At 38.9% G+C, this 20714-nt stretch overlaps 1 protein-coding gene across 2 annotated transcripts in view; it reads left to right on the top strand.

Annotated features, from left to right (window-relative positions):
* KDM3B (lysine demethylase 3B) overlaps positions 1 to 20714 on the top strand; it is a 60131-nt gene that overhangs the window by 10411 nt on the left and 29006 nt on the right. The window contains exons 2-8 of one of the 2 annotated variants that reach the window (XM_082454550.1): positions 2394 to 2561; positions 5350 to 5463; positions 7936 to 8041; positions 9615 to 9739; positions 12201 to 12275; positions 14965 to 15564; positions 19166 to 20402. In XM_082454550.1, the coding sequence (XP_082310676.1) occupies positions 2394 to 2561; positions 5350 to 5463; positions 7936 to 8041; positions 9615 to 9739; positions 12201 to 12275; positions 14965 to 15564; positions 19166 to 20402 (2425 nt within the window). The remainder of the gene's footprint in view (positions 1 to 2393; positions 2562 to 5349; positions 5464 to 7935; positions 8042 to 9614; positions 9740 to 12200; positions 12276 to 14964; positions 15565 to 19165; positions 20403 to 20714) is intronic. The other variant, XM_082454551.1, reaches the window with a different exon arrangement.

The following is a 20714-nucleotide window of genomic DNA, read 5'->3' as shown; positions in this document are numbered from 1 at the left end:
GCTCCTGGCCATCCTAGAATTTGACTGGGACTTTTTTTTTTTTTTTTAACCTCAGCCTGTATCAGTCCCTTTGCACACCTGAAGTGATCTCTCCTGCCTCTGAACACCCCCTATACTTTATTTTATTTCTGTTTATCTTATGGCATGTTATTGCCCAAGTAGTGCTTTGCAGTTGACCAAAGTGCTTTTGAATCCATTACTTTATTTAATCTTCACAACCAGTCTGAGGGTAAGTAAGACAGGTGTGTCTTATCACAAGGGAGGAAACCAAGACTTGAGGAGGGGAGAGTGATTTGCTCACGTTTTGTGATTAGTAGAGGGTGGGGCTAAGACTGAAATCCAAGCCTCCCGGAACATAATCCCCAAGCTCTGTCCATTACTACCTTTCCTGGTGCCTGAGTCTGCACTTAAATGTAAGTTTGAATACATCTTTTTCCAGTTATCAACAAGTTACTTAAAGTTGTTTTTGATTCCCCTAGAACATATGTGAATATATGAGTGAGCCCATTCATATGTTAAATGTATTGCAGTTTAATGTTCTTTCCTGTTCACATGTTAAAGGTATTGCAGTAAAATCATGCTTCCCCTTTCTGAGCCTTATTTTCCCATCATTTTTTTTTTAAGTAGAAGTGAAGGTTACTTGGTATATTATAAATAATAAAATATTGGTATAATATAAATAATAAAACTGGAGCTTTGTATAATGAATTTAATTTCTGGAATAGCTTTTCCAGCAGTGCACTTCAATTCACAAGTATTTATTACCTGTGAAGAGATTAAGCCTAATGCTAGGCTACTGAGTGGTTCCACACTTTTCAAGTATAAGTACCGTAAATTTTCATATAGTTGTAACTCTAATTTTTAGCTTGACTGGATGGGAACTAATATACTGACAAAAGTTGTTGTGACTTCAGTAACAATTTTAATGGATTTGAACTTTATTCATTATATGATCTACATATATTTGAAAAATAATGGTGACACATGTACCAGACCTCTAATATTTAGTCTACAGGAAATGCTTAGTACCCTTAGTACTTAAGATATTCCTGGTAACTCTGTGATTCCTAGTTGAGAATGACTGCTGTGGGGATTCTGATGTTGTCCTACATCACTCATTGCTGCCTTAGGAAGTGTCATGTGAGAAATTTCTTGTAGAGCTAAGTAGTTGGAAAAGTGTTGCTTCCCTGAGAAACTGGTTTGTGTTTTACTTTTTGCCAGTGATGAATATGCCACTGACCTCTCCATTTTCAGATTGGCCTTTAGGAAGCTCAGAGCCAAGTCAGTCAATCAATCAATCAATCATTCATCATATGTCACTCAGTCATACAACTGTATAGATCCTTATTGCCTGCTTAAGTTTTCCCTCTTTTTACACTTTGATAGTGACTTCCTGTTGTAGTTTGCTTAGCCCTGGTTTTTTAATTTATATTTTATCATCTTATTGTATATGTTTCCCAAAAGCCAACTAAAATCCTTTGAAAATGAAGAGGGATATAAATACTCTAGCCTTTATTTTGTAACCAGCTATATTTTAGGCACTAGACATATCTATTCTAAATATTGATACCTATATGCATATGTCTTGCTTTTATTGCTGTGTAGAACATGCTCAGATGTCAGAATTTATATGGAAAAGTTAAACCTAAGCATACTATTTATTAGAAGAATGTAGTTTCATTTAATATGAATTGCTTTCAGAAACTCTTTACAGATTCTACTTAAGTATATCTGAAAAGGTGGAGTATCTTTTCTGGGAGGAAGCAAAGCATTGTGACAACGGTGTGCCTCTGCTAGCAGATATGAGATCACTCCTGGCAGTCAGTGGTACTTTAAAAATCCACACTTGGGACTGGGAGGTTTTTTTTTTTTTTTAATTGTTTATCCTTTTGAATTTTGTACTGTGTGTATATAACCTATTCAAAATTAATTTTAAAAGTTCACAGTCATTTTCAGTAGAAGTATAAAAAATTTCTCTTCCTACCTATTAGACTGTGAACTCCTTGAGACCAGGAGGTGTGCTAGATTCCCCTCTGTATTCCTGAACCTAGCATAGTGCCTTATACATAGTAAGCCCCCAGCTAGTGTGCTTAGATGTGAATTGGAAACTAAGAGTTGTAAATCTCAGTAGGATCACGGCTAGAAATTACTAACTGTAGATAACTCACGCCCCCTTAAATCTGTACGCTCTTTTCAGAGTGAGGATGAGACCAACTTCCTGGCTCTGAAGTAAGATTGGTTTTTACTGAAATCCATTAAAAGAACTTAAAAACAAGTTAGTAGAATTTTACCTAGTCAGTTTTTCAAAACAGGGGGTTTGTGTTTGTTTTTATATTATAGTGTGGGATTTTTCCAAATGTGACCTCAAGATGGCTTTTTATCTCTTTTTCCAGATCTTTGTAGAATTTGATGGCTGTAGCTGGAAGCAACACTCCTGGGTTAAAGTTCATGCTGAAGAAGTTATTGTACTTTTGCTGGAAGGGTCTCTAGTATGGGCACCCCGGAAGGACCCAGTCCTTGTCCAGGGTACTCGAGTCTCAATTGCACAATGGCCGGCCCTGGTGAGTGACTTTTATTGGCTAGGAACATATTTGGGCTTTATTCCTATTCTATATGGTATTTACCCAATAGCTGAACTCTTTAGAATTCCCAAAACTCCCAGTGCTTTGTCCTTAACACACTTTGATTCTGAAGTTACCAAAGTAAAAATTGGGAGAGATCTTTTCTCCTGTGTCTTCCCATACTTTTTATATTAGATAATATTTGATACTTTGTTTCTAAACAATTTTTTACCTTTCTTTTCTCATAGTTATGTTATGAAACAATGTTTATAATCCTTAAAGTCTTTTTCTTCCATAGAACGTATTTTATTTTTTTCCAGCTTTTTTGAGATAGAATTGACATATATAACGTTGTGTAAGTTTGTGTATAATGTGATGATTTTTTATATATAGTGAAATGATTGTCACAATAAAGTTAATTAACACATCCATTGTCTCACATAGGTTTTTGTGTATGTGGTAAGAACTTTTTTTTTTAACTTTGCAGAACACTTTAATAATCTCAATAAGGTATAATAATCTCACTGTTGTATAGAGTACTTTCCTACATATTATCTAATTTGCTTCTCACAACACATATGTGGTAAGAACTTTTAAGATTTCCTCTCTTAGCAACTTCCAAGTATACAGTACAGCATTATTAACTATAGTCACCATGCTATACATTAGCTCCCCACAGCTTACTCATCTTATTATTGCAGTTTATATCCTTTGACTACCTTCACTCATTTCCCTCACTTCCTCCACCCCTGGCAACCACCAGTATATTCTCTGTGTCTGATTTCAGTTGTTTTGGATTCCACATGTAATTGAAATCAGACCATATTTGTCTTTCTCTGACTTATTTCACTTAGCATAATGCCCTGGAGATTCAGCTGTTGTTGTAAATAGCAGGATTTCCTCCTTTTTTGTGGCTCAATAATATTTCATTGTGTATAATATTCATGTGTGTGTGTGTGTGTGTACACCACATTTTCTTTATCCATTCAGCCATCACCGGACACTTAGGTTGTTTCCATGTCGTCGCTATTGTAAATGCTGCTGCAGTGAACATGGGGTTGCACATATCTCTTCAAGATATGATTTTATTTCCTTTGGATAAATACCCAGAAGTGGGGTTGTTGAATCATATGGTAGTTCTATTTTTAATTTTGGGGGGAACCTCCATACTGTTTTCCATAGTGGCTGCACCAATTTACATTCCCACTGATGGTGCACAAGAGTTCCCCCTTTCTACATCCTTGCCAGCACTTGTCATCTTTGTCTTTGATGATAGCCATTCTAATAGGTGTGAGGTGATTACTCATCGTGGTTTTGATTTGCATTTCCCTGATGATTAGTGCAGTTGAGCCCCTTTTCATGTACCTGTTGGCCATTCATCTATCTTTGGAAAAATGTCTATTCAGGTGATTTGCCCATTTTTAAATAGATTATTTGTGGGGGGGAGTTGTTTTGTTTTTAGCATTTTAAATTAACACCCATTTATTAGTTGGGTAAGTTAGAAGTACAGACACTTTGTGTCCTACTTCTTAGCTCAGAATCTTACAAGGCAAAAATTGCTGTTTGCAATGCTATGTTCTCATCTATAGTAGGTGGTCCTCTTCTAACCTCCCATGTTTATGGCAGAATTCAGTTCCAGTCTCCTTGCTGGCTGTCAGCTGGGGATATTTGTGGGGGGTTTTGGCTCTTGAGTTGTATGAGTTTTTTTAATATATTTTGAATATTAACCTTTTATCAAATATATGATTTGCAAATATTTTCTCCCATTCCCTATGTTGCATTTTCGTTTTGTTGATCATTTCTTTTGCCTTGTAGAAACTTTTAAGTTTGATGTAGTCCCACTTGTTTATTTTTGCTTTTGTTGGTTATGTTTAAAGTTTCTTTGTTTGTTTGGCCATGTAGCACGGCTTGTGGGATCTTAGTTCCCCGACCAGGGATTGAACCTAGGCCCACAGCAGTGAAAGTATGGAGTCTTAACCACTGGACCGCCAGGGAATTCCCTAAAGTTTTTTTTTTTTTTTTTTTTTTAATTATTAAGTTTTGTTTTCTGAAGTCAGACAAAATAGTGCTATAAAATTTAATTCTGAGAGTATCCATTTGTTTCTATCTGTTCTTTTAGCAAAGTGTAGGCATAAATAGTTAGATTTTTTAAAAAAATCTAGTTCTCCTGTTATTAACCAAATTAAATAATATTCAAAACAAAACTTTTTAACCTATTGATTATACATATCATCACTTACTGAACTGTCTTTTTTCATTTGTTTTTAAGACCACTTTCCAGTTGAACTTTTAGAAGAAGCTCAAATGTATCTGGGTCCCTGGGTGACTTTAGTAGGCAGTTTATTTACGAAACAGTAATGTGAATTTGCCCATGCATATTTATACCACTGATCATTTTAGAAATCTCATGAAGGTTTCAGGAGTTCCAGAGATGATAATGGTGTGACTCTTCATTCTGGGAACTTACTGTAATTTAGCCCTCTTGGAGCCTGACAAGATTAGTCAGATCGCTAGAGAGAATGAGGAATTTCCCGTTCTTCTTGTCCTTTTTAGCTGTAAATAAGAGTATTGAACTGACTTTATGCTCTGGTTTGCTTCATATGATTATTTGAGGGGCAGATGCTAGGTTGGGAATGTCTCTGAGGACTTATGCTTTAGCTTATCTATATTTACTGGGGTGAAAGATATATTAATAATGGATATTTTCTCTGCAGTTAGATATTCAGTTGAATTGTTATTTATTTTCTTTTCCAAGTTCTAATCCATTTCTTGTCATTGTACTTCACAGACTTTCACTCCCCTAGTAGATAAACTCGGTTTGGGTTCTGTGGTTCCAGTTGAATACCTTCTGGATCGAGAGCTTCGTTTCCTGTCAGATGCTAATGGGTTGCATTTGTTCCAGGTACTTAACACTTGGTCTAGTCCTAAACTTATTTCTCTCCTTGCTAATTTCTCTGTTGATTATAAATAGGGTGCTTCCCCCCCTTTTTTATTTCAGTTAATATTTTTTAAATCATTGTAAAATTACAGAGAATAGTGGGAATCTTAGATTAAAATTTTAATATTATTCCTCAACAGTCTCGACCAAGGTTTCTCAGCCTCAACGATATTGATATTTTTGGTCTGTATTCTTTTTCATAGGGGGCTATCCTGTGTATTGTTTGATGTCTAACAGCATCCCTGGCCTCTACCTACTAGATGCCAGCACTGAGTTGTGATAAGCAGAAATGTTTCCCAACACTGCCAGTTGTTCCAGAGGGGGCAAAATCAGCCCAGCTGAGAACAATGGAGTAAAACAATTCCATGGATGCCACAGTTGATGGTGTATGCTTTCAAAGAGATGCAATAATAGAAAAAGCAACATTTTAGGGAGGATAAAACATCAGTTTAATCTTGGAAAGGCTGAGTTGAGGGGCCCACAGAACACCCCATAATTGTCTCAGAGGTTAGATGTATTGGTCTGGCTATCATCAGCCTGCACAGGTGGCAGTATAAGTCAATTAATTATATTGTCCCCTTTTCTTCTAACATTGAATCAAGTTCTTCCTCCCAGTAATTCCATGTACGTTTTAAAGTTTCTTTGCTCCCTTGAAAAGTGTGTTTGGTAGCTGAGGCTTCTTTCCTCCGCTACACAGCCCCACCCCACCCTAAAACCATTTAAGACTTAGGACCGCAATTCTAAGGGTTTCCTCAGAAGAGGTGGCTTCCCAGAGGTGGCTGCTTCTATAACTTGAGTCTAAGAGGTCCTATACTTACGTCCGTGGCAGGGAAGCTGGGAATTTGGTCTGGCTCCAAGCAACATTAAATACTGAAGAGCTTAGGTATATTTTTAGTTACAAAAAAAGGGATAATTTAGTAGTTTAAACAAACTAGTGTCTGAGTTAGAGTTTCAGAATTTATGGAGGGTAATATTTATTTCTCACTTGTAAGGGTTACTGTCTGAAGGTTAAAAATTAGGAGACTTCCAAGAGTTTTGCTGTCTTATTGAGGCAGCCAAGAGCAGTATTTCCTGAACTGTGTTCTGTGTAATATTAATGATTTTTTTTTTGTTGATATGTCTTCCTCCCTCATTAGGCCTCACTCCCTCTCATCAATCTTGCTTTATTCATCTCGTAATCCTAGTGCTTATATGAATAGGCACTCAGTGAATGTTGGATAAGTATCAAAATAAACAAAAAGATTTACATGGAATAAAATGTTTTGTGGTCAAATAAGTTTGAGAAACGCTGACCTAAACATGTTTTTTTCCTACACGTCTTCTCAGAGCCTTTAATATACTGTCGTATGTAGAAAGATATAGTGTACAGTTGACCCTTGAACAACACGGATTTGAACTACGCGGGTCCACTTATATGTGGATTTTTTTCAGTAAATACAGTACCTATAAATTAATACGAATTTTTTTCACATTATCTTTTCATTTTTGATATCTAGTGTTACTAATAGTTATAACATCTAGTGTTTTGTATTATATAAGGCAATCTTGATGTAGTGTACTGACAGATGATTCATCTTGTAAACAGACATCATAAACTTAGGGTATCAATAAATACATGACTTCGCTGGTGGCGCAGTGGTTAAGAATCCACCTGCCAATGCAGGGGACGCGGGTTCGATCCCTGATCCGGGAAGATCCCACATGCCGCAGAGCGTCTAAGCCCGTGCGCCGCAAGTACTGAGCCTGTGCTCTAGAGCCTGCGAGCCACAACTACTGAAGCCCGCGCGCCTTGAGCCGGTGCTCTGCAACAAGAAAAGCCACTGCAATGAGAAACCCGCACACAGCAACGAAGATTAGCCCCCGCTTGCCACAACTAGCGAAAGCCCGCGTGCAGCAACAAAGACCCAACACAACCATAAATAAATAAATAAATAAATAAATAAATTTATTAAAAAAGAAAAGAAAACACAAAGGCAAACCACAAACTGGTAGAACCAATAAACGTTGGGAAAATATTTTTTTAAAAAAGAAGTTATATGCAGATTTTTGACTGCATGGGGTGGGGAAGCAGTTGGTGTCCCTAACCCCTCCACCTTGTTCAATGGGGGTATAATATTTCCTAAACCTAAATGATCCTAGCATCCTTAACTTTTTTTTTGGGGCCACGCCACTTGGCTTGTGGGATTTTTGTTCCCTAACTGGGGATCAAACCTGGGCCCTTGGCAGTGAGAGCTTGGAGTCCTAACCACTGGACCACCAGGGAATTCCCCTAGCATCTTTACCTTTTGTAGAGCATCTTGTGAGACTAGGGTTCTATGGAACATTCTCTGGCAAATGCTGATGTAGAGCTCCTCAGGGGTATAATTTTTCTCTTCTGGTTAGATATTATTGGTACTTATTTCAATATTCAGTTTTTTCTTCTTTTATCTTTATCAGATGGGAACAGATAGCCAAAACCAGATTCTTTTGGAACATGCTGCTCTGAGAGAAACAGTTAATGCTTTGATCAGTGACCAAAAGCTGCAAGAGATATTTAGCCGAGGTAAGAACAGGTGGTCTTCTGTCCCTGAATTCTGAATCAGGTGTATGGTCAGTGTTGAAAGTGATAGAATGGGGGGGACACCATGCAACTCTCAACATTTGTGCTTGTCTTCTTTTTGTGGGTAGTGTCAAGAGTAACTCCAGTTAGCTGGATCTCTAGAATAGATTGGAAAAATAGGATCTCACTCAGACCACTATGTCCTTTTTGTATTACATTTCGTAATATGCAATTTTGTCTTTCTTTTTTTCATTTCTTAAATATTTATTAAGTACTAACCTTGTACTAGACACAGTGTTAAGGTACTGAGGATATAACCATGAACTAGAAAGTCTCTGCCCTTGTTGAGCATACTGTCTATAAGGTATGCTCTAAAGACTGTTAACAACAACAAATAACAACTTCGAATGTAAGGTATGTTCATAAAGGAAGGTGTCAGACTCATTCACATTAACAGCATGTAAATTTTTAAGAATGAAAACAAAAAAGAATTACTAGCTTTTATTAGCTTTTTCAGTTCACATACAGATTTTGCCCAGGATTCTACACAAAAGGTAGACTGTTGCCTCATTTATCCTTCCCTTCATGTTGTACATCTACTCTATGTCCTTTCTGACCCTTGTGATAATCATGCTTTTCAATGAAATAGGATCCTTGGTTCTCTTTTGTCAAACTAAATCTAAATAGGTAAAGGTAAGAAAACTTGCCTCTTTGGGAAAGGAAAGTATCACGGTAAAATGATGTTTAATAATCAAGGAAAGGTATGGAAGAGGAAGGAAAGAATGTGAGGAAAAATAGCAGAGAGAAAAAAATCAAGTGGACAAAATGAGAGGTAGAGATGTTTATGAGTATGTATACAAAAATTAAGCTTAATTGTAGCTCTGAAAGATAAAATAAGCAGTCATTTAGCTATATAGTCTCAAATGTATAAGATATGTAGGAGAGAGAAACTGTCCTTCTTGGAGGGCCAGCTGAAATTGCAGGGTAACATTACCTGCTGATAAAGTAATATCTTTGCAACTCTGTGTTCCTAGGAAGACAGGTGCTATATTTGTTCAGACTATTATTAGTGCAGAGGCTGGAGACCTCATAAATTGAACTCTCCACCTACTGTAATGAAAGTCAGATAGCAAAGTGTAAATGGTTATATATCATTCCTATGGTAACATAACAAAATAGTACATTCAACTTACTGGCCTCCCACTTTTTTAATGTATATGTCAGATAGATCTGAATAGATTTTCACATTACCTATAGTTTTTGATTTGTAAGTTTCCTTTCTCTTCCCTGTATTACTTTCTAGAATTGGAAGATTGAGATAAGGTAGAATCAGAGGCCTGGGACATTCTAAGAAATCTCCAAATAAACAGAATTTACAAAAGTCTCTGGGAAAGACTATGTTTTGTTTTTAAATTGCTGTGTATGGTAAATCTGAAATTGCTCATGTATTCAACTCCATACAAGAGGATTAAAAGTGCCAAGTACTTACACTATATAATTTTCTTTCTGTTTTTAGAAACAATCATGAAATACAGCTTAGCCAAAAATATTCAATACTGACTGATCTCTCCTTTAGGTCCCTACAGTGTTCAAGGTCACAGGGTCAAAGTATACCAGCCAGAGGGCGAAGAAAGTTGGCTCTGTGGTGTTGTAAGCCATCAAGACTCCATCACCCGTCTTATGGAGGTGTCTGTAACTGAGGTGAGGCTCTGTGTTATTTTGTCCGAGGTCCATCCATCCTCTTACCCAGGGTGGTGTAGGTAAAGGGAACACTTCATTACATGTAAGAAGACTCAGGTTCCATCTCTGGCTTTGTCATTTTTTTTTTAAATTTATTTTTGGCTGCGTTGGGTCTTCATTGCTGCGCACGGGCTTTCTCTAGTTGCAGTGAGCGGGAGCTACTCTTCGTTGCAGTATGTGAGCTTCTCATTGCCGTGGCTTCTCTCGTTGCGGGGCACGGGCTGTAGGCGTGCAGGCTTCAGTAGTTGTGGCACTCAGGCTCAGTAGTTGTGGCTCGCGGGCTCTAGAGCACAGACTCAGTAGTTGTGGCGCACGGGCTTACTGGCTCCGTGGCACGTGGGATCTTCCCGGACCAGGGATCGAACGCGTGTCCCCTGCATTGGCAGGCGGATTCTTAACCACTGCACCACCAGGGAAGTCCCCCTGGTTTTATCACTTATTGATTCTATCACCTTGAGAAAGGCTGTTCAACTTTCTTAACCGCAGTGTTCTCATTTGTAAATTAGAGTTAATTAGGTAACCACACCCTGACCTCACAGCATATGTTTTGGGAACTAAGATAATGTATTTGAAAGTGCTTTGAAATCTATGAAAGGGTATACAAATGTGAAGTGGTATTATCATTATTTTATCATATTCAGAAAGTTTAGTATTTAAAAATCTAATCAGTTAGCATTTGCTTCTATAATGCTTATGCCACTCCCCCTTAGATGCTGAAAAAATGAATTGTTTCTAAAGCAATAAATAGAAAAAAACATAGCATCTAGAGCTACCTGGAGAATTGTCTATCAAAACAACGAGAATATTTGGGGACTTCCCTGATGGTGCAGTGGTTAAGACTGCTTCCACTGCAGGGGGTGCAGGTTTGATCCCTGGTTGGGGAACTGAGATCCCACATGCTGTACAGTGCAGCCAAAAACAAAAGCAACAGCAGAGTATTTTGAGGCAAACACGTATGTATTTATGATATCTTTGAATTGGTTTCAGACTTGCCCTTGGCAGTCACATGTAATGTAAACAAATGATTTTAGTTATTTCTTTATTGAATTTTATTTATTAAATTATTCAATCCTCATTTACAAATTTCAAATGATACACATATATATAAAATAGATATTGAAAGCCATCCCTTCCCCTAGGCAAATATTACTCCCCACAATGGTAATCACCATTAACAGTTTGGTGTATATTCCATATGCTTCCAAATATCTTCTCTGTGTGTGTGTGTATGATATTTATATATTGTCTATTTAGGAGATAACTATATAAATCATACTTTATTAACAAATGGGATCATATGATACATATCGTTCTTTTTTTTGTTGTTATTTATTTATTTGTTTGTTTTTGTTTTAGGCTGTGTTGGGTCTTCGTTGCTGCGCGCAGGCTTTCTCTAGTTGCAGCAAGAGGGGGCTACTCTTTGTTGCGGTGCACAGGCTTCTCACTGCGGTGGCTTCTCTTGCTGGGGAGCACAGGCTGTAGGCGCGTGGGCTTCAGTAGTTGTGGCACACGGGCTCAGTAGTTGTAGCTCACGGGCTCTAGAGCACAGACTCAGTAGTTGTGGTGCACAGGCTTTGTTGCTCCACGGCATGTGGGAGCTTCCCGGACCAGGGCTCGAACCCTTGTCCCCTGCATTGGCAGGCGGATTCTTAACCACTGCACCACCAGGGAAGCCCCATATAGTTCTTTGATTTAACTTTTTTACTTAATTTTAAATTGTCAACATCTTTGTGTGTAAATATATATAGAAATCTATCAATACTTCGTCCTTTTAAAATAGATGCATACTATTCACTGAATGGATGTATCATAACTAATTTAATTTAAAATTGATGGACGTTTAAATCATTTGTATTGTTTTCACTAATACGAATAATGCTGCATTGAATATCCTTGGGCATATATCATTGTACACTGTTTCACATTATTTATTGGAATAAATTCCTAAGTGTGTAATTGCTAGGTCAAAGAATATGCACGTTAAATCTGACAATGTCTGTCAAATTGGCCCCTCCCAAAACCTTTTGTTTTTTAATAGTAGAGTGGTGCTTTTAATGATTACTGGTTCTGAAGGTTTTTTGTTTTTTTAATTACAGAATAGGAAGGTTTTAGAGATGCAGAATTTGAAATTAATATCCCTAAAAGGGACACTTGGGCATTGAATGCAATTTTTTCATTCATTCGTTTAACAAATATTTGAGTGATTACCATATTCTAGACCTTGTTTCAGATGTTGTTATTCTGGCAGTGAATGAAATAGTAGAGATCCCTGTTCATGGAGCTTTCATTCTAGCAGGGGAGTAGAAACAAATAGAGATAATTACATAGATTAGAAAAATACATAATTATGTCTTTGGTGGACAAGGCATTAAATCTTTTTCTTCCTTCTTTCATATTTTCTTCTATCCCGCTCCTACTATAGAGTGGTGAGATCAAGTCCGTAGATCCCAGACTGATCCATGTGATGCTGGTGGATAATTCAGCGCCTCAGAGCGAGGTACAGTAATGAACTGAGTCTCAGAGCAGACTCATGAGCTTGCGTTATCTTGTTACATAGACTTCCTTATGTGTGTGTTATCCATGGATGCCCTTTGGGTTTCATCTCTGACCACTGTACATTTCTTGCTCTCTCCACGGTCTTGTCCAGTTGAGGGAGGATAATCTCAAGAAAGAGACCTAGTCTGAGCAAACCCTTTTCATCATGGCTATGTTGCCTAGCTGTTTTAAAACCCATGGCCTATTTTTTTCTTACATTTTTTCAGGACAGGTATATTTGAAAGATACAGTAGGCAAAGCTGTAATAAGCAGTAGAAATATTCATGACCTACCCAGTAATAAGAAATGGAGGAGAAGCTACATCCTCTTTTTCTTTCCATTAGGTGGTAGTGAGCTCCAAGGAAATCTGAAATTCCATATCCCAAGAAGAGTCAAATCAAACTGGTGCGTAGTTCAGTGCTCAGCACACAGTGGATTACTCCATAATTACTGTGAATCAGGCCAACTCTTGGTTCATTCAGAATTATCATAACCCATAAAAAGATACATTATATATCAGTGCCTGAACCAATCAAGGAATCCTGTATGAATTTCCTTCAGTAGGACATTGACTTGGACAGCCATCTGTCCATATATTCCTCATAGTCTTTTAGCACCTGCATAGTATTGCTCTCTTGGCTACTCCTGCTGAGTATACAGTTCTTCCTCATCTTCTTTATCCAGTCATTTTTGGCTTGATAAAACAAGATTAGGGTAGGAAAAGAAGAATCAGGGTTAAATTTAATAGTTCTTTACTACATATTATATTATTACGAATAGGATAAGTCTCTTGACTGTGTTTACGTGGCTGAAAAACACTTGTTATTTTGATGCTATGTTGGGTCCCTATTTTATTTCCTTCCTATTTCATTCATTCTTTAAGCCCTATTATATGTCAGGTACTGTTTAGCTGCCCAGCTATAGCTAGAGAGTACTGGTCTCAGTGTCCTAGTCTTTCTACTCACATGTGAGTAACTCACCGTAAGTAGGGCATACATGTAAATTGTTGATCAGGGAGATTGCTCTGAGCCAGGCTCTGTAAGTTGGCCGGATGAGTTAAAGGTGAGATCTGTGGTTTTCAGCAACAGATGTTGATTCTTCCCTTTTCAGCTTTGCCATGATGTGGCTATCTTCTTAGCTAGCAAAGTACAATTATTGACAGTTCTGCCAAGTTTTACAGTAACCCTTCTTAGAGATCCATGGTTACCTCATCTCCTTGAAAGAGTGAGGAAGAAAGAAAGGAGAGATTTCACTGATTGTACTTCCATACTTCACAGTACTGAAAACTGGGTGATGATAGAGGTTGAAGAAAGGGTAAAAAGGTTTTAAAAGGATCAAATGAAAGCAATTCTTAACAAACAGAAACAGTTCTTGAACGAAAGATTTAGAAACTTAGATTAATATTACCAAAAGCATGGGAGAAACAAATAAATCTTGAGCTTTGTTTAAGGTTTGTAGAAGGAAATTAAGGGAGAAAAGACAGAAATGAAGGCAGCAAAAAAAAAAGAAGAAAAAAAAAACTAAAACTGGCAAGAAGAAATGTAAAATTTGAAAAAATTTCAGTTATAACAGCTATAATAATGATTACAACAAAGATAGATCTGCACAAAGAATCTATAAGTATTCAAGGGCAGTAAGAATAGAGTAATCAACTTGGTAAATAATAATGGCCAAATAACTATGTCATTAGCTTATTGCCACCCCAACGTGTTATCTGAATAAAACTATCTGAAAGTTAGCTAAATGAAGCTAAAATGAAAACCTGCTTCATGATGGGATACCAATCTAAGACTGTTCCGGATGTAAGTTGCTTGAGATAATGTTAGCTGTGTCCCAAGCCCCTGTCCTCTTATCCTTCTCAGGGAAAGAGTTTTTATTCAGAGATAGGAATTGCCCGCTTTTAATTCTGTGTCTTTTAAGGTTGTCTGACCTCTCAAATAAGGCACAAATAAGATTTCATGTGATAGGCTAAAATTACTGGAAGAGCTAAGAGATTTGGTTGTTTGGTTATGGTAGCCTGCCTTTTTAGCTTTCCCCTGTCTAATGCTTTGAAATAAGCTCTGGAGATTGTTTGTGTCTTTATAGTGTCCATAAGAGCAATTCAAACTTGTTTCTGTTGGGCTCACTTTTGCTCTGGTCACAGACTCATAAATGTTGGTTTTCCTATTGTTAAGTTGTCACCAGTTTTTAGTGACTTCTGGATAGAAGAGATTTTATTTTTCAATACTTGAAATGCCAGTTTCTGTCAAACAAGGAGATAAATATAAAATAAAGCAGATTTTTTTTTTCATCAAGAGGCAAATAAGTTCCCAGCCTAGCTCTAGCAGTCTATTTTGTAAAAGAAATTCCACAAATTTTTAAAATCCTAAAAAAAGTCCAGTTGAGGAAGTAGTGCATTTTATTTGAGGGAAGGTTTGCCAAGTGAGTTAACTTCTTAGTAATCATTCTCTTGAATATGTGTGCATAAATTGAATCACAGGAAGACTGGAGCTTTTTAACAAAAGGGGATGTCTTAGAGCTGGCATTGGCATTTGGCAATCTGTACCTGCTTTGATTGTCTGCTTCTAGAGATGGGAAAGAGCTAATGGTTTATGGTTTTCACAGGATGGAAGGTCCCTTGTAATAAATCTTTTTTGAATTTTGTTTTGTAGGGGGGTACGTTAAAAGCAGTAAAATCTTCCAAAGGAAAGAAGAAGAGAGAGAGCATAGAGGGGAAAGATGGCCGGAGGAGGAAAAGTGCTTCGGACTCTGGGTGTGACCCTGCATCAAAGAAATTAAAAGGAGACAGGGGTGAAGTAGACAGTAATGGGAGCGATGGAGGTGAGGCAAGCCGAGGGCCCTGGAAAGGAGGGAATGCCAGTGGAGAGCCAGGGCTGGATCAGAGAGCCAAGCAGCCACCGACTACATTTGTCCCCCAGATTAACCGCAACATTCGCTTTGCCACTTACACCAAAGAAAACGGCAGGACTCTGGTGGTGCAGGATGAGCCCATAGGTGGGGACACACCTGTACCTTTCACTCCATATTCTACAGCCACAGGTCAGACACCTTTGGCCCCAGAGGTGGGTGGAGCCGAAAATAAAGAGGCAGGAAAAACACTGGAACAAGTTGGCCAGGGTATGGTGGCTTCAGCAGCTGTGGTCACTACCGCCAGCTCCACCCCAACCACGGTGAGGATCTCAGACACTGGCCTTGCAGCAGGGACTGGGCCGGAAAAACAGAAAGGCAGCTGGTCGCAGGCCCCAGGAGAGGTGAGTTGTTTCAGGGGCAGATTTGCAAGATTTGGGTTCACTCTTTCACCTTACTGTGTTCTTAACACATTAAAAAAGCATCTCAAATGCCACAGGGAAGGAGTATTTCTGAGATGTGCTTAAATTGTATTCTGTGGATAGTCCTTTACTGCTCGTTGGGCAAATGCATATATCTTTAAAAACTTTATCAGCTCTTAAAAGTCACCTGAACAATTGGGCTAATCAAAAACTGATTATACAACCCAATTTAATGAGTTGTTAAAATAGATCTAATGGGGAATCTTTTTAATTCAGTTATCTATTTAGTTCATGTAGTGGTTGAGCCTCAACCAGGCCTATGAGAGGCAAGGTTAATGAATTATAGTGTTGGCAACAGTGAACACTGTAATTAAGGCTATGTGAAAGCTACTATTACCAACCCCTGTTTTCAGTTCATCATTTTATATATTTTCCTTTGAGGCTGGGCTGCTTTCTTTGATTTGATATGACCATGGAAGGTTGGTTTTTTCTTTCCCCTAAGTTAATCTTTTAAGTCTTACCTGGAAATTTTGATGGAATTATTTCATCATTTCATATATTTTCCTTTGAGGCTGGGCTGCTTTCTATGATTTGATATGACCATAGAAGGTTGGGGGTTTTTTTCCCCTAAATTAATCTTGTAAGCCTTACCTGGAAATTTTGATGGAATTAATCACAGTAGTATCCAGTTTACTATGTTCTTTATCTTACATGCATGTATTGTTGCTGAAAAGGAACTTTTGTTAAATACAAGTTAACATCAAGTTGGCTCCCCAGTCAAATTTGAAAGTGTCAAAATCAGTTCTTATAGTCTTTTGGTTCTTATTTTGGTCACCAAAGTATGATTTATGATGCTAGTCATATTTTTTTCAAACTGGCTGTTAATTCAAGCTGGAATATGAAATACAAATAAAATACTAAATGATTTTTTTAAATTATGTATAGGAAACTACTGTGTGCTAAGTACTGTATATTATAAACAAAGAATTGAAATCCTGTTTGACGGAGCTCACATCCTAAAATGGAATCATTTTATAACAGTGTATAACAGTGCCATATAAAACATGGTATATACATTTCATCTTACTTCTTCCCCTCCCTAGCAAATGCAGTTTGTTAATCTCTAGTGTGCAGGGTTGGGGAGGAAGGTGAAGTGCCCAGGCAGAAGAGAAGGCCTGTAAATGCAAATTTCGCACTCTTCATGGTTTGTTCTCTGTTAGTTTACCAGCATTCCCAAGAGAACTAGGTGGGGATCTTATGTGGATTTCCAGTATGTGTAAGTCATCATATTGCCCAAATTGATTAAAATCAAATCCATGTCAAAGGCAGAGTAGATGTAAATGGGGATTACAAAATAGAACAAATACTACACTCTGCAAGAAGAGATCCACTGAATGCTGTTGTTCTTGGAGTAGCAAAGCTGAATGAATGAAATGTGGATCAAAGGGCATTTTCCAAACAGGTGTGAGAAATTTCTGTGACTGTATCTGTAACTTTGCTAATGTGTTAGCCTAGGTATTCTCTTGGAATATGATTTGAAAGTACAGAAATGGATGTTTCCATCATGAAATAGGGACACAGCCCCCCAGGAAACTTCTTGCCCTAAAAAGTGTGTTGAAATCAGTTTGTCATCACTTTCTTATAAGAAGAGGATTTGAAATTTAATCATTTGAAGGAAATGAAAGACCACCCAAATTATTTTTCATTCATGTGTGTATTTATTTTTAAAGAGTAACTTTAGTAGTGAAACCTGAGATCCTTATGCTTATTCCTTGCAGTCATGCAGGTGTCTAGGCTCCTGGCGAAATTCTGGCAGTGAAACAACAGCGTAGCATCAGTGCTGTATCTGTCTATTCTCTTCTTTTTATTTGGAAGAGTTTAAGTCTGGTTGCTGGTTAGTGGGAAGGAAAAGAAGAATGAACTAAGTTTTTGACTGTTAAATGCACTGAAGCAGTCTCTGTAGCAGATGTCAGCTGGAGGCAAGCTGCAGGTGGTCTGCCTGGTTCTCATGCCTCTTTGCCACCCCAAAGACAGTCCTAATGTAGACTCCTCTTGCGTATTTAAAAGAAAACCTTAAATAAATTGAAATCCCCCCCCTTTTTTATAAATTTATTTATTTATTTATTTATTGGCTGCGTTGGGTTTTTGTTGCTGCGCGCGGGCTTTCTCTAGTTGTGGCTAGCAGGGGCTACTCTTTGTTGTGGAGCACGGGCTCTAGGCACGCAGGCTCAGTAGTTGTGGCTCGCGGGCTCCAGAGCGCAGGCTCAGTAGTTGTGGCGCATGGGCTTAGTTGCTCTGCGGCATGTGGGATCTTCCTGGACCAGGGCTCGAACCCGTGTCCCCTGCATTGGCAGGCGGATTCTTAACCACTGTGCCACCAGGGAAGCCCCCCCCCCTTTTTTAACAACGCCCTTTTATTTATCTGGCATAAATTTTTTTTAATTATGGTAAAGTAACACATAACATAAAATTTACCACTCACACCATTTGAAGTATACAGTACTGTGGCATTATACATTCACAGTGTTATGCAACCATCACCACTATCTAGTTAAAGGAATTTTCTTCTCCCCAAAAAGAAACTGCATATCCATTAAGCAGTCATGGAATAATTTTTATTTCCAAGTATTACATAAGTGCTTGTACCTACCTATGGATATTTCTCTGTATTACGCACATATATGGGTGTGTAATATACCATATGAAAGTGATTATAACCCTTCTTTATGTATACATCCTTCTTTATTCAAATGCAGAAGTTAGCATTTTTAAGGTATTAAAAAAAGTGTTTTTTCATTCTCCAATTTGTTATGCTGAATGCTTTTATTTGGTGGGTGTATCAGTGTCTACAGTTTTCCACTGTGGAGACTTGTTAGATCCTAATGATAACAGAAGAGTTCAGTAACTGGTATGCCTTCTATAATTTAGCACCTTTAGGTCTAACTTTAATTGAAACAGATAATTCAACTTTTAGGTTGACTTGCACCCATAAATAAATGGCCAAATTCCAAAAGGGTCCATCTTGGTGAGTTTCGGACTAATAAAGAAAATACTTTTCCTTAATGTACAGTGGGCTTGTCATAGGGCTGAAGTCGCTTTTGTAAGATGGGCAATTTGCAATGGCTTAAATAAACTGAAACTTTAACCATAGCCCCTAAGGTCTTTGAGATAGATTAATATTACAGGGTCACTAGTAATATTTCACTATATTTCAGAGTAAAAGCTGATGTCCACTGGGGAGCCCTTTTCTTCAGTTCCTGGCGGAGTCTTCATTTCAAAATAGATACTTAGAAGCCTACACAGCCTCCAAGTGCTTTGACAACCAGTTGGCTAACAACCAAGGGAATGGCAGGATATCATTCATCCTGCCATCTCTAGCTTACCTTGCTAAAGATCCCCTCTGTGCTGTCTGTGGCAGTTTTCTTCCCTGGTGAAATATAGGTATAAGAACAGTTTTCCTGGAATTGTAGGAGAGAAAAGTTGATTGACCCACAGGAAGTGTTGGCCTAGGTCCAAGAAGATATCGTAAGGTTGTAAAGAGAAGCCAGCATCACTAACTCAGGCTATCTTCTCTTCTTTTCAGAATTCAAGAAATTCTGTTCTGGCCTCTTCTGGATTTGGAGCATCTCTCCCGAGTTCATCACAAGCTTTGACTTTTGGAAGTGGAAGGAGCCAGTCCAATGGGGTTCTAGCCACAGAGAACAAACCTTTGGGCTTCTCTTTTGGCTGTAGCTCTGCACCAGAGTCTCAGAAAGACTCTGATCTCTCCAAAAACTTGTTTTTTCAATGCATGTCCCAAACTTTACCCACCAGTAACTACTTCACTACCGTTTCAGAGAGTTTGGCTGATGATTCCTCCAGTCGAGACTCATTCAAACAAAGCCTTGAGAGCCTATGTAAAGGAAGATCCGCTCTTGGAGCAGACTCTAAATCAGGCTCTAAGGCTGGAAGCTCTGTGGATCGGAAAGTGCCTGCAGAGTCCATGCCCACCCTCACGCCAGCCTTCCCACGGAGCCTCCTAAATGCCCGCACCCCAGACAGTCATGAAAATCTATTTTTACAACCCCCTAAACTGTCCCGAGAAGAGCCTCCTAACCCTTTCTTGGCATTTGTGGAGAAAGTTGAACATAGCCCTTTCAGCAGCTTTGCATCTCAGGCATCAGGTAGCTCTTCCTCTGCTACCACTGTCACCTCCAAGGCAGCACCCAGCTGGCCCGAGTCTCACTCCTCTACAGATTCAGCATCTTTAGCAAAGAAGAAAACCCTCTTCATCACAACTGACTCCTCCAAACTGGTGTCTGGTGTTCTGGGCTCAGCTCTTACCACTGGGGGGCCAAGCCTCTCTGCCATGGGGAATGGCCGGTCCAGTTCACCCACCAGCAGCCTCACCCAGCCCATTGAGATGCCTACTCTCTCCTCTAGCCCCACAGAGGAGAGACCAACTGTGGGGCCTGGGCAGCAGGACAATCCTCTCCTTAAAACCTTTAGTAACGTCTTTGGCAGGCACTCAGGCAGCTTTCTGTCCTCCCCAGCAGATTTTTCACAGGAGAACAAAGCTCCTTTTGAAGCTGTGAAAAGGTTCTCACTGGATGAGCGAAGCTTGGCTTGCAGACAAGACTCGGACTCCAGTACCAATAGCGACCTGTCAGACTTGAGCGACTCTGAGGAGCAGCTGCAAGCCAAGACTGGCCTGAAGGGGATTCCGGAGCACCTGATGGGGAAGCTGGGCCCCAATGGGGAGCGCAGTGCTGAGTTGTTGCTGGGAAAAGGCAAAGGGAAGCAGGCCCCCAAGGGCCGGCCTCGGACTGCCCCCTTGAAAGGTGATCCTGCTGGGGTTATACGTGGGCTTGGCTCTGGCACTAGCTTTAAATGCTTGTTGTGCTCTTGGGCAGCAGAGGCCCTCTCTTTGATGGAAAGTTCTATAATCTCATAGAATTACATAGTCAAAAGGGCGCAGTAGGGGCCCCTCATCAGACCTTCTGGTCCAGGGCAGGATTGATCTATACCAGTACTGTAAGAGGGGTATCTGTCCTGTGTAATGATAATCCCAAAAAGTCTTGATATTCTGTTATTTTCGGTCAGGAACTCTTTTCTTGTGTATTTCTCTTGCCTTTGACCCTTCCTCTTTTATT

Source organism: Balaenoptera physalus, assembly GCF_965194825.1.
Source record: "Balaenoptera physalus genome assembly, chromosome: 3".
Taxonomy (NCBI): Eukaryota; Metazoa; Chordata; class Mammalia; order Artiodactyla; family Balaenopteridae; genus Balaenoptera; species Balaenoptera physalus.
This window is presented reverse-complemented; position numbering and strand designations above follow the sequence as displayed.